The sequence below is a fragment of the Giraffa tippelskirchi genome, chromosome 7, assembly GCF_054371585.1.
Source record: "Giraffa tippelskirchi isolate mGirTip1 chromosome 7, T2T-mGirTip1v1.2.pri, whole genome shotgun sequence".
NCBI classification, from domain to species: Eukaryota; Metazoa; Chordata; class Mammalia; order Artiodactyla; family Giraffidae; genus Giraffa; species Giraffa tippelskirchi.
Window position 1 is genome coordinate 88,511,556 of NC_137281.1, and position 13,482 is coordinate 88,525,037.

The 13,482-nt window shown below is 42.1% G+C and overlaps 2 gene segments (V, D, J or C); both read right to left on the reverse strand.

Annotated features, from left to right (window-relative positions):
- Positions 1 to 13,482, reverse strand: part of LOC145512638 (T cell receptor alpha chain MC.7.G5-like) — a 331,485-nt gene that overhangs the window by 88,301 nt on the left and 229,702 nt on the right.
- Positions 1 to 13,482, reverse strand: part of LOC145512631 (T cell receptor delta constant-like) — a 488,648-nt gene that overhangs the window by 1,942 nt on the left and 473,224 nt on the right. The window contains 3 exon segments of the C gene segment in view: positions 399 to 512; positions 880 to 951; positions 1,538 to 1,816. Coding sequence covers positions 400 to 512; positions 880 to 951; positions 1,538 to 1,816 — 464 coding nt within the window.

A 13,482-nucleotide genomic window follows, 5' to 3' on the forward strand; every position in this document is an offset into this window, starting at 1 on the left:
TGGCAAAGACAAGTTCTGCTCCCCTGAATATTCTTCAAGTGAGCCTTTACAGATGGTCTCTCAAAAAGCCCATGGTCCTTTGGCCATATACACAAAAATAACAATAAAGAAAAAGATTTTTCCTGTTTAGGTCCAATTTTTCTAGCTCCTCAGTTGGAGGTGAGGATTATTGACTGGTATTACATTATATTACATGAATTTTGAGTCTGGCTTGAAATAAAAGGCCAACAGGAGACAGAGTGTTATGTTAAGTGTCTAGAAAGGCCCACCTTATTGAATCGTAATATGTCTCTACGTGTTTTTTCCTTTCCCAATGCTTCTTATCAGCCCTAAACTCTTTTCTTCCACGTGCAGCATAGTTTGGGTGGAGTTAGGAATAAGAAGCAGCTAATTCTTACCTTAAAAGAAAAATAACTTTGCAGTCAAGAGAAAATTGACGGCAACACTCTTGGCAAACAGCATTCGGAGCCCCAGCACCGACAGGGACATCATGTTTACCTTCCCGGGTTGCACTGCAGATGAACGAGAGTGAAGATGGTTCACTCACTTAGCAAGAGACTAAATTTCCTGCCAGATGTTGGCTTACAGCACCGACACCAGCCTGCCCCGCATCACCATCATTCTTCCTGGCCTGAAGCCCAGGGTGGTGCCAGACAGCCTTCACAGACCTGAAGCTGCTGTTCACAGTCAGCAAAGCAAGCTTTGGAAAAACCCATTCCTATAGTCAGGAAGACTCTGCTTGAAGACTTAGAGGGAGCCAACTGGGCTCAAGTATGGTTTTTGTTTTCTTGTGAAATAGAATGATTTGGGGCCCCATCTGACAATGACAGAGTTTGCTTTAACCTCAATTCTGAAGTTGGCCCTTTGGCTTCAACTAACCTTGGGGCTCATAGCAGATCTCTCGATCTCCACTTTGCTTGCCGTGTACAGGTTCCTTTGGTTTTGGAGTTTCTGGAACAAATGGCAGTGGTCAGGGTTACAAAGACAACTGAGAGGCTCAAGGGCTTTCAGGTTTTAGAACTGACAGTGACTTCAAGTAAGTAAACTAAGGACCGGAGGAGTGACTTGGTTAAGGTCCTACAGCTATTGACACAGTCAACATGCTTCCTGTCTTGAGGTTTTTTCCATTAGGCCATGAAGCCAAATCCAGGTATGCCTCTAATTTGTAGGAAGAACTGGGATAATGAACACCAAGCTAAGCTGGGCTGCCCTTGGTTGTGGCACTCACACTAGATCAGATCCCACATGAACGTTCAATCCTAGAGTCTTTAGTGTGAAGGAGACAGAGTTTGGTGAAGAAGAGAGATGGGGATGGAATAAGATGGATTTTATCCTAGATTCCATCTCAGAGATGCAACGAGTTTAATTCCTGTTCAGTGATGGGAATTAAGCCTAATCCTTAAGTCTGAACCTAAGTCTTATTTTTAGCATGACGCCATCTTGAATGTGATCTGTCAAGAGTTTACATCTCCAACTTCTCTTTCCCTCAACTTTTCTTCCCCACAACCCCAGGCCCTTGAGGCCAGATAGGACTTACCTGAAACATTTTTCTTTGGTTCAAAGTCAGTAGAGCGCAAGGTTTTTTTGTTGTGTTCAACCAAACATATCACTGAATCGGGATCTCCGTACTGACCAAGCTTGACAGCACTGTACCTCCCCCCGGGTGAGACGACAATAGCAGGGTCATATTCTATTATTTTGTTGGATGATTGCAGACTTATAGTTACATCTCTGGGGTAGAACTCCTTCACCAAACAAGCGACGTTTGTCCCATTTTTCATGACGAAAACAGATGGGCTGGCAGTAGCTTGATTTTCTGTAAATATAATCAGTTTATTTTGTGAGATGATTATCCATGTGTGAGAGTTGAACAATGCTGTTTTCCTCAGGTTCCCTGGGATCAAACACTGCAATCCAGACTTTCCTGCATCCTGTTAGTGACCTGAACTTGTTAGCATCTCCATGAAAGAATGAAAAGGGAAGCAGAAATGAAAGGCAGGCAGTTTGACTCCTGTGAAGAGATATGACTGGGAGCAGAGATAGACAATGACAAATACAAAGTACTGTCTAGGTCAACTGAGTTTCAATTATCTATGTTTTTTTAGTCAATCCTCTGGACAGTTGAGTTAGGCTGAATATCTATCTGGGTTAGTACATTTATTTAATTTCTGAGTGTCCTCCATTTTCATTTATTTTAAATTTATTTTTAAATTGGAGTATAAGTGAAAGTGAAAGTGAAGTCTCTCAGTCATGTCCGACTCTTTGCAACCACATGGACTGTAGCCTACCAGGCTCCTCCGTCCGTGGGATTCTTCAGGCAAGAATACTGGAGTGGGTGGTCATTTCCTTTTCCAGGGGATCTTCCCAACCCAGGGATCAAACCTGGGTCTCCCACATTGGAGGCAGACGCTTTAACTTCTGAGACTGTACAACAATTTGAACTAGCTATAAGTATACATATATCCCCCTCCCTCTTGAGCTTCCTTCTCAACCTCTCTACCCCGACCTGCCCACCATCCCACTCCTCCAGGTCATCACAGGACACTAAGCTTAAGTTGTGCTGTAGTTGGTTTATTTTAAATACATGAACCCTTGGAGTGAGATCAAAGCAGAGTCTGAAAAGGGCTCCATAGTGGTTCCAACACTCTGCAGATATTAGTGTTGATATCACTTTAGGGTATCATTCCCATTTTTTGGACTGGAAGGGATCTGCTGAAGTTAAGTGGTCCATCTCTCTGCCTTCAGAGGAACTCTTGTTCACTTGTAAGGGAATATCCTACAGTTCCTTTTGAGTCTTTAATCAGAGAATAACAACTATCATTCTAACAAGTCCTTAGGAGCATAAAACCAGTTTAAGCCCATTTCTTCTTGTTTTGTTCTAAGTGGAGCTATGGAATATGGGTTACAGTAATTGGGTCTCCTCCTGGCCTTCTCTCCTTTCATGCCTCATCTTGGACAATCATTTATCTGCTAGTCTGTGTATACATCTTTTTCTTTCCTTAAAGTCAGAGGTGGGGGGTGGGTGTTGGGGATTTTTCAAAGAGCTCTCCTGGAACCTAAAAGGAGAAAAGCTTCATTGTTTTGTTTCCTGGCATAGCTGAAGCCGCTGATAACCGACACTGATAAGCCCAACAGTAACGGCTTGGAAACTGCACATTGTGCTCAGTCATCTCCCTTCAGAACTGTGGCAGTTCTCGCTCACAGTACTGATTTGGTGAGATGAATCCGGTTGATTTTCAAGGGAGCTATGAGTTATAGGGAAATGAAACTAGTCCTTTAAAACCCAAAGCCAAAACATTCCTATTTTCTTCATTACTTAAAAATATGATCCAATCCTAGTCTGATTTAGTTGGAAAATTAAGCCTTGCTTGGGATTTAAAAATCTAAATTCAAAGGCAGTTGTTAATAATCACTCTGGGATGGAGAGACCTAGCTTGAATAATTTGAACAGTTTGATATAACCAACAAGATAGACGTCTGAAGAAGGTCATACATTCAGGATATTGAGCTCTGAATCTGTTAGTATTTCAGATAGAACATGATGTGTTGGTTCGAAAAAACATTTTTCTCAGATCCTCTTTCTAAATTAATGTCTAACTGTTCAAAATGGTTGTTTGAAGGTAAAGGGTTTAACTCATTCTTTGGTATCATGGTAACTAAAAAAAAGCCTATATGACTGAATTGAACCTTTTTCTAAAAATAGAATGCATTCAATATAGTTGCCACATATAACCCAGTCTATTTTATATTAGGCCTAAACCAAAATTTGAAGTTGTGTAAAATTTGCACTGCATTGTAGTCTAAAACTTAAAGATGTAATTGCTTGTCTTTTGAGAATTTCCAGTCTTTCTTCTTGGTCCACAAATATAACAACATTTTGGCATGTGTTTCAAAGTGCTATTTGTTTGGGCAATTGTTATTTTCAGACTTTCTCTTTTTATGAGTACCATCTAATGCTAAGGTTATGTGCTGGTAAACATACAAAAAAAAGTGTATACCTTCCCTGAACAGTCTTCCTTAATTTATAAACTTAGAAATCATCTATGTTTTAGATTCTTATAGAGCACCTTACAGGTTCCCTTAGCATTGAAACATTGATAACAGATGTCACTCACAATTTCAAAGATCTCTGCCAAGATGGCCTTTAACTTGAACACTGAAATATAATTTGCTCTACCTGATTACTCTCACCAGGTTAACCATCTCTCTCCTAAGTCTTCCAGCTGCAGGACATTTTTCAGGTGGCACAAAGATAAGCACAGTAGTCAGCTTAGCCAAAGGGATGCGCAAGGATGACGCAACCACCTGGAGAATTTGGGCCTCTGCCCCTCCTGCATCTGATATTCCAACATATTAGTATAATTCTCCTACTAGATTTCTCTGTGCTTTCTGGGCTGCTCTTTTTTCAGAAATAAGTTTTTTTTGTTTTTTTTTTAGTTTCATAGTAGTTACAGAGCTCCTTCACTACTCAGCCTAGTGTCTTTACTGTGCCCCACTCCACATCTGTACCACTCCATCTCCTAGTTATACTTTCTCATGTACCACAAACTGGATGGCAAGCCTAGTCCCAGGCGTCAACTTATCCCTAGAAATGTACGGAAAAAAAAAATCAACTTACGGGGCTCCACGAAGAGTTTGGTGCCAGCTCCAAAAAACATCTGTCGGGTGTCCCAGGAGCACATTGCGACACTGCCTCACAGGTAACCAGCCTGGGGCCGGCACTGGGGCCTGGGCTAGAACATCTGTGTCCTGCCTCCCCAGCGCGGGTTCCAGCCTAGAGACCCCAAGGCTCAGAGAGCTACAAAGCTGCCCTTGATGAGATCAGGGGGCTGAGCACCCAGAGTCCCAGTTCCCTTTGAAGCTAAGAATAGTGTAACTGCTGGGTAAGGAGGTGAGCATGAAATCCCCAGCCCAGGAGCACTGGACAGGGGACAGGGCTGAGACAGAGCAGCAGAAGAGGGTGGCAGCAGACCAATAGCTGCCCCCAAGATGGAAGATTTGACACCCGGCTATTGGAAGGACTCTCTAAGAACACACTAGCTTGGGGGTAGGAACGGGGCACTGAATATTGACATTTTTTGTAATGAATGTTAGGCTGAGGGGAGTTTTAGGCACAGCTCTTTTTCTCATATTCCATTTCCCTTCTCTTGGGTCACAATCCTGCTTTTTGATTAGAAACCTAATTTTTCCTCCATCACTCAGACTGAGTCTCACAGTAACAACAAATCTACTTTCTAATTCCCTGAGCCCGTGGAAAGATTTTCTAAGGACCCGAGGGTTGAACAAGAAATTGGTAGCTGACAGAGGAACCCAGTGGTGCTGCGTGTCATGGACACAGGTCAGGGAAACCAGAGCTTGCTTTGGATTGCTTATTTTTGTTTTATAATTTCTCTTGACTCTGGATCCAGATACCAGCATCAAGAGGACAGAGTAATCATGTGAAATAAAACTTAAAACCCTATAGATTACTTTGTCTTATCACCAAAAAATCAAGAGTCCAGGGTTGAAGCTAGGTGAAAGGGAAGGGCCATTCTTTGCTGTCAAAACTTTAAGGATTGGGGGCTTGATTTGAAATTCTAAAACCCCTACCTGAGCCTCATATCATCATATTACACTCAATCGTTGTAGGAAGAGAAAACTGGAGAAGCAATTGGGATATCATTGGAGAGCACAGGTCAGCATCTCGGCAGAGGGTCTAAGCTTCGGTTTCATCTCTTTCCTTCTTCCTTAGGACTCCCAAAGGCACAGCCTCAGAGATTTGATTCTAACACTGCAGATGACTCTGAATTTCAAGTGGGAATGATTTAAAGGGAATACGAAACACAATACTTTTTGCTCAGATGCAATTTGCTCAACATCAATCAGACTGCAATCAGTTACAATGTGATTCTGTTTTCCTCCTTTTCATTGCTCTAGTCTCCCTCTCCTCAAAGATAAGAAAACTCACCAAATTCCACTATTTCTCTGGAAGCCTGAGGCAATCAAGAACGCCTGTTAAGTTTATATTACCCTCTGAGAGGCAGAGACCGCGTTGACACTACCAGTCCCTTTCAGGACTGTCAGATTGCCTCCTCACATTCATGTACATTTCTCCATTTCTTTACTGCCTCTGAAATAAGTAAAACCAGAATCTAACCAATGCCCCATTGGCCTTGGCATTTTGGAAAGCTTCCGAGAGACTGTTTTTCTCTGCACTGGTTCCAGTGACTGACGGTTGGCAGCTAGCCAAACTACCTGAATATGGCCCCTGGATTTCCAAAGACTGGAACAGACTGCCCATGGATAGTATCCCTAGGAGAACCCACTACTTCCCTATTGTCCTGAAGTTGGGGGCTGTGTTTGTACTTTTGGTGTAGACTCCTGACCTTTTACAGAATCCTTAGATTCAGGGCCAACAAGGGAGGTGAGCACAAAACAGTTCTCAGCAGACCCAAACAAGGATGGGACCTTGGAAATAATTTAGTGTGAGTCAGGCATGATGATTTAATGCAAGTTCTCAGCAAAAAAAGAGAAAAGGGCAGATTGGTTATTGGCATCTGAGGCAGAGAAGGCGCTTTTGCTGTAACTCCTTCTTTAATAATATTTTTCTTCTTCTAACCTTCCCTCTCTTTATGCTGTGACCATGACTCTTTTCCCTCATAAACAGTGGAAAGACTCTAAAGATCCAGAGCTTGCCTTTTCCCTAGTCCCAGTCCCTGACCAGGGGCCAGAAGTCTGACCAAGGGCTTTATTTAAGCAGTTGCAGAAGACTTATCAATACTAATCCTCAGAAGAGAGTTTCCAAGTATACATAGAATATTTTCTTAAGAGAGATCTAATGATTTTATTCTCCAATTTTACATTGGCTCTTTACAGCAACAGCAGCAATGACAATGGATTTCCCATTTAGAACCTCCTAACTTCTCAAGAAGCTCTGCTTATTCAGGACTGTACCACAACTCCAAGGGAGTATACACACACAATAAAATGCGTAACTCACTCGGTTCCATGATGAGTTGAGTCTCATTTCCAAAGACGAGTTGTGTTATCAGCACACCATTTCAGACATCATGACCCCAAACCTCATTACCTATTTTCTCCCTGCCTAGTCCATCTGTTTGGAAGCAGGTAGGTTAGCTGGATACATAGAACTCTACAAGGGTTTCTGAGACCTAAGCCTTTCATTTTGCCAGCTTCTTTGATGTGTGCTATCTTCTGAGTGTTGGCATTTAGGGAAGTCCCAGGGTTTACTGTTATTATCTCCTCAACCTGTCATCTCCTACCCCAAGATCTTGCTTCACAATCATATTTTCACAGAGAGAAAGGAATTAATTTGGTTTTGCTGAGAATGTCAAATGGCTATTTTCAGCAGAAACATAGCTGTAAGATTCAAGTCAATCAGAAAGGACTATGCCTCAGTTAGAGTTGGAAGGACATGATGGCTGGACCAAGAGTCATTGCTGCAAAAGACTGGAAGTCTTTTAAAAAGATCCCAATACTCTCAGATGTCTGCCATTTCTGTAAGTATTTTACTACTTCCAGATGGCTTATGCTTACACTACCTCAACAAACACTATCGTAACAAGCTCCATGAGGTGATATTATTAGATCTGTCTTATAGAGGAAGTCACTGGAGCTAAAGAGCAGTTAGGATAGTGACTGAGCTGTGTCTGACTCTTAGGTCTCCAGACCCCAGTTCCCATTCCATTGAACCAGAGTAATAGATGGCAGGACTGAAAGGAGCTTCAGCTGCCACTTGTCAAAATTCCTTTGCCCACACAAAGGCTAAGTAATGGGCACATAGAGAGAGTTTGGACTCCTTTTTCAGCATCACTTTTCATTAAATCTCAGAATTTCCACTGGATCATAAGACATTCGCATCAATGGACTTTCTTTCTTTTACTAATATATTGTTCCTTAGAATTGGTCTGGCTGATATTCAGGATCTTAGTGTGCTAAGCTGGAAGACACCTTGGAAATCATTTGAATCAGCTAGAGGGAAACTCAAGTACTGTGAAGTTAAGTCACAGAGCTGGTCAAAAAGAAGGATTAGAACTCAGTCTTTCAATTCTTGGACTAACATGCTTGCCACCGCTCCTCACATTTATTAGATGTACTATAATACAGGTCTGGTCATGGCCCAGATCTGTAAATGGTGAATGCATGGGTGTTAAGTAAGCTGGTTCTCTAAGGGTAGTCAGGTAAAGGGAAGGCCACAAAGACACTCCAGGATGGAGAGCAGACCAAGAAGACTACTACAATGCATTCCACCCTGGATTTTTTCAGAAACTCAGTTCCTGCTCCTCCACCATCCCTTGCTAAATCACTTGCTGGAGGGACTTTCAACAACCTGAGAAGTGTTTCCCAGACTGATGAATTGGGAAAATATTTAACAAAGATAACTGACAGATACAGTGGTCAAAACAAGAAGAAGAAGAAGAAGAAAACCGAGTCACTTACTTGGTTCCACGTTCAGATAGGTTCCTTTGCCAAATATTAGTGGATTCTGCACAGCTGATAAACCCAGTCTAAAAACTGCCTTGCCTTTTCCTTACCACAACCCTGGCCCCAGTTGCCAAGTCATGTGACAGTCATTGGATGAGATTTTCTGTCTCATCTGCTTAACCTCTTTCTTCTTCTGTCTTGGGAGCTACCCTTCAGGACAAAGCAGGAGGTGATTCCTGTGTCAAATAGAAATCTAGACTTTTGCCATGTTATAGTCTAAATTTGTGCTCTGAATAAGAGAGATTGAAAAAGAATTTCCAATCTGGAGCAAAAAAGGTGGGCTATTGGTCATAGAGTACATGAGGGTGTGCTAAGTTGCTTCAGGTGTGTCCAACTCTTTGCAACCCCATGAACTGTAGCCTGCTAAGTTCCTCTCTCCATGGGATTCTCCAGGCAAGAATACTGGAGTGGGTTGCCATGCCCTCCTGCAGGGGACCTTCCTGACCCCGAGAATGAACCAGCGTCTCCAGCGGCTCCTGCGTTGCAGATGGATTCTTTACCACTGAGCCACTGGGGAATCCTTTTGGTAATAGAATGGTGATTCTCAACCCTTGGGCTATACTTACGTGGGGCGAGATCTAGTAGGTTATGAGCCTCACTCAGAACCTTTCAGGAGAATTCCATTTCCTATTCAATCAGAGCTTTTTATCACTGACAAGCATTGTGCAGCAGCCAGACTTGGTATAAAATAGAACTAGAGTCTATTTTAATAACATTTTAATAATATATTCATGAATTTCAAATTTGAGAAAACTTTAATGATGTACTTACACTTAGATATGACAGTTAAAATAGCTTCTGTCATATGTAAAAATCAGAGTCTGAAATTGCTATATGTTACTCACAAAAATCCAGGGAGAAAATATGCAGATTTTTCAGATCAGTTTACAGCCCATACAGGATTGCGTGTCATACTTTGAGAATCACTAAAATGGAGAGTGGTTCTCAGTTGTGTGAAGTAGAAAGGAATCAGAGAACCTGAAATCAAATTCCACTCAGTTTCTTACTTACTAAGTGTGTAATCTTGGCCAAGTTCCTTAAGGTCACTGAGTTTCATTTGCCTCCTTTATAAAATGAGGATACTGTCTTCTGTACTGAAAGGTTGTAAGATTAAGTGAAAGGGTATATATATAAAGCATTCTGTAAATGTTCAGTGTAAGTATTAGAATGCTTATTAGGGTCAGACTCAGAGTAAAAAGTTTTACTTGAAGCGGGAGAATGTAATTACACTAAGCTCAGAGCTCCCCAGGGCAAGGTGTAGGGAGAGGTTGCTGAGACAGGAGAGGACCCTGTTTCTTTGGTGTTTGGGATAAAAGTGAGGACTGGAATTCAGGTTTCTGTCTCCTTTGGTCTCTTCCCAGGGTCAGGTGTGGCCACCATTCCCTTCTCTAACCTTCCCTCTTAAATCCAAAAGTACAGGTCCTTACAGTGACTTATAAGCCATCTTTTCTACATGATCAATCTGACTTCATTTGCAAACTCTCTCCCAAGGAGAGTCACTCACTCTCCTCCAGCCACCCAGGCTTCCTTGCTGTCCTTCACGTACCCCGGGCAGCGCTTGTGTTCCCCCTGCCCGGAAGTGCTCATCCTTCAGAAATCTGCACAACTCACTCCGTCACCCACTCAGGTCTCTGCTCAAATGTCAATTTTCTAATGAAGCCTTTTATAACTTCTTTGTTAAAAACTGCACACTGCCCTCTTCTATTGATGCTTTTTATTTCTCTTCTGTGGTTTATTTTCCTTCACAGGGCTTATCACCATCTAAAATATTATATATTTTATTTAGTGAGTTTATTGTCTGTCTTTTACAGTACACTGTAAGCTCCAACAAGGCATGGGTTTCTGTCTATTTCGTTCATGCTGATTCCCTGGCACCTAGAAGAGTGCCCTGCATATAGTGCCAGCGACTTGTCACAGGTTGCGAGCTGGGATCGGGCTTGGCTCTGGAAGTGCCTAGCTTGCTTACATTTCTGTTTCCTTTTGCCTTATACCACTGCTGACTTGTCCTCTCATCCATTCATTCATTTGTCTATTCATTCATTCAACAAATATTTATTTACTGCTTTCAATGTAGCCCTCGTCCTCATGGAACAAGGGAGATAGCTGATAAATGAGCATTCAAAGTTTCAGGTGGAGATGAAGGCTATATGAAATAAAGCAAGGTGGACTCCAGACTGCAAGAAGATGAGCTTCTGGCTTAAGCCCCCCAGATTGTGGTCCTTTGTTAGGACAGTCCTGTGAAGTGATGCGTGTATGTGTTCAGTCGCTCAGTTGTGACTCAGTTGTGACTTTGTGACCCCTTGGAACATTTACCTTAAGTAATGGTTATCATAGAGTCTCTAACATAGACCGTTAAAGTCTCCTGTAAAACATGAATAATACCGCTTAAAAAAAAAAAGCAAAGTGGACTTCCCTGGTGGTCCAGTGGTTAAGAATATGCCTGAAAATGCAGGGGATGTGGGTACAATCCCTGGTCCAGGAAGATTCCACCTGCTGCAGGGCAACTAAGCCTGTGCACCACTACTACTGAGCCCAGGTATGCAGAACCCATGCTCTGCAATGAGGAGCCCACACACCACAACTAGAGAGTATCCCCGATTGCCACAACTAAAGAAAGTCTGCAAGCAGCAAAGAAGACCCAGTGCAGCCAAAAATTAAATAAAATTTAAAAAAAATAAAGCAAGGTAAAATAAAACAAGGACTGTAGAAGACAGGGGGTGGTTGAGGAAGGCCTCACTAGATGTGACGTTTGAGTAAGACCTGGAGAAGGTGAGGGAGAAAGGTAGGGTGAGTTCATGAGAGAAAATGGTTCCAGGCAGAAAGTACAGCAGGTCAAGGCTCTGTTCTGGGAGATGTTCCTCCTGAGTGAGAGGGAATGAATGCTAAAGATGGGAGTGGGAAATCTGTCTCTTGGCATTTTAGAAACATGCTGGTGAGCCCAGGATTTTGTGGACTTCTCTTTCTTGAAGGAAAGGGTGATGCTCTGAGCATTGTCTGAACCTTTCTGAGTTTAGGGGCCCTTGAGCCTGAAGGGTATAATGTGGGGGATGGGCCTAGCCTGGAGAATGCCTCTTTGGGTAACTGGTTTTGGTTGGGGGCCAGGAGTGTTCTGCCTTGGTGAAGGATTGTGGTGGGGGTGGCAGCTGGAAGGGAAATAGCTTAACTGTTGCTTCTGACTTTGTAGGCAGCTTGGAAAGAAGCTCATTAGAAGCCTGAGTGGGAGAGCCAGGCAGGAAAAACCTCCACAGGTGCCTCAGCCCAACTGAAGTCCCTAGAAGAGCAGAGTGTTTTAAGTGCACAGGGTTTGGAATTGACAGATGATACCAATCTTAACTTTGCTAAACTGTGTGATCTTGGGAAACTTCTCCTGATCTATAAAAATGCAAGTAATAGTACTTACTTTTTGCATAATCATGTGAGAACCAAGTAGAATGACATTCATGAATAAAGTGCCTAGTCCAGTGGCCCAATACATAGTAGGCTCTCAAAAAGTGGTTGTTGATATGATGATGATATATGAATATCATATAATAGTATATATAATTCTAAGTCCATCCAGTGGCCCATTGGCATGAAAATGTTCCTGACTACCCTTTCTAAGCTCCTGTCATTGTCATGGTCAGTAGCACATATTTACATTGTGGTACTTCATTTCTTGCTGTTTTGTCCTTACTCTGGTTCTGTTTTATGAAGTAAAGTGGCAACCCTAGGTTTTTTCCATCTGGAGGGTTAAAAGCTATGGTGGACCTGTGATGGTGGGTCTGTGTAGACCTGTTAGTTTGGTGCAACTGGGGAGCCCTGCAAGTAAGAACTTGCCAGAAGCTCCTGAGGAAAGAGAGCATCAAAAGAAAGTAGGCTTCTGAGAAGATAAAGGATCTGGGTTTGCAGTGATGCTTCTTTACCCAATATGTGTTGGCTAAAAAGAAGTCCCTGTGCAAAGATATTCTGGATCTGGGCTACACTGAAAGATATGCCTTCTCTGGATGCCTGCTATCTTTTCATCTCAAAGGACAATGGAAGGCACCAGCCTCAGTGTTTCTTAAATTTCAGTTAATCACATCTCTTTTGGGGCTTTTATTTTGGGTCTTTTCCATTAGTCACAAGATTTACTTAATAATTTTTTTAAAATTTACTCACATTTGAACTTAAAATACAATTTAGAGGAAACTTTAAATCACATAGGTTTGACAACCTAGTTGTACTATGCTGATACCATGAAAAGATAGTGCAATTCAAATGAAAAGAACATCTGTCTATGTACCACCAAAAGTCATATGTTATGCATTCTATACTTAGGGCAACATTGGCTCAAGTAAGTCAGTAAACGGAAGAACTTAATTCATTAGGAAGAACTCGGTGAACAAAGGGAGATAAGGGAACTCAGTCACTAGCTTTGTCAGGAATGTGGATAAACTGTTATTTTAGTGAGAAAAATTAAAGCCAACAAGGTCTGAAAGCAAGAACCTTAATTAGTTGAATTTTCAAATCTTACTATGATTAAAAAAAAAAAAATATATATATATATATATATATATGATTTTCTTTGCTCTGACTCTGCTAGCCAACTTTGGCTCTCCATCTTTTTCTGGATGCAAAACCCCTGCCCCACTTCTCCCTTTTGTGTGTGAGGTTGGGGGGTGCCCAGCTTGCACTTCTCCTCATCCCTTCCTCTGATCTCAATTCTATGCCTCCTTCAATTCATACACCCAGGACAGTCCTGTCCCCAACCATTCTATGAGAGGAGCCCATTCCATCACACTTTCACCCCATTTCTCTGTAGTCTTCTTTTACCTTAGAAAACACAATCTGAACACCAGAGCATCAGGCCAAGTTGTGCTGTTACTTTTCCAGCAGACAGCTCTAGCAGACAAGGGGATCCCACCAAATTTGAGACCCCCTTGCCAGACTTCCCTAGGATCTTTGAAATGGGGTTTTGTGTTGTTTATTACATTTTCTAGCTTAATATTAATCTTCACTTTCTAATTGGAAGCTGCTGCC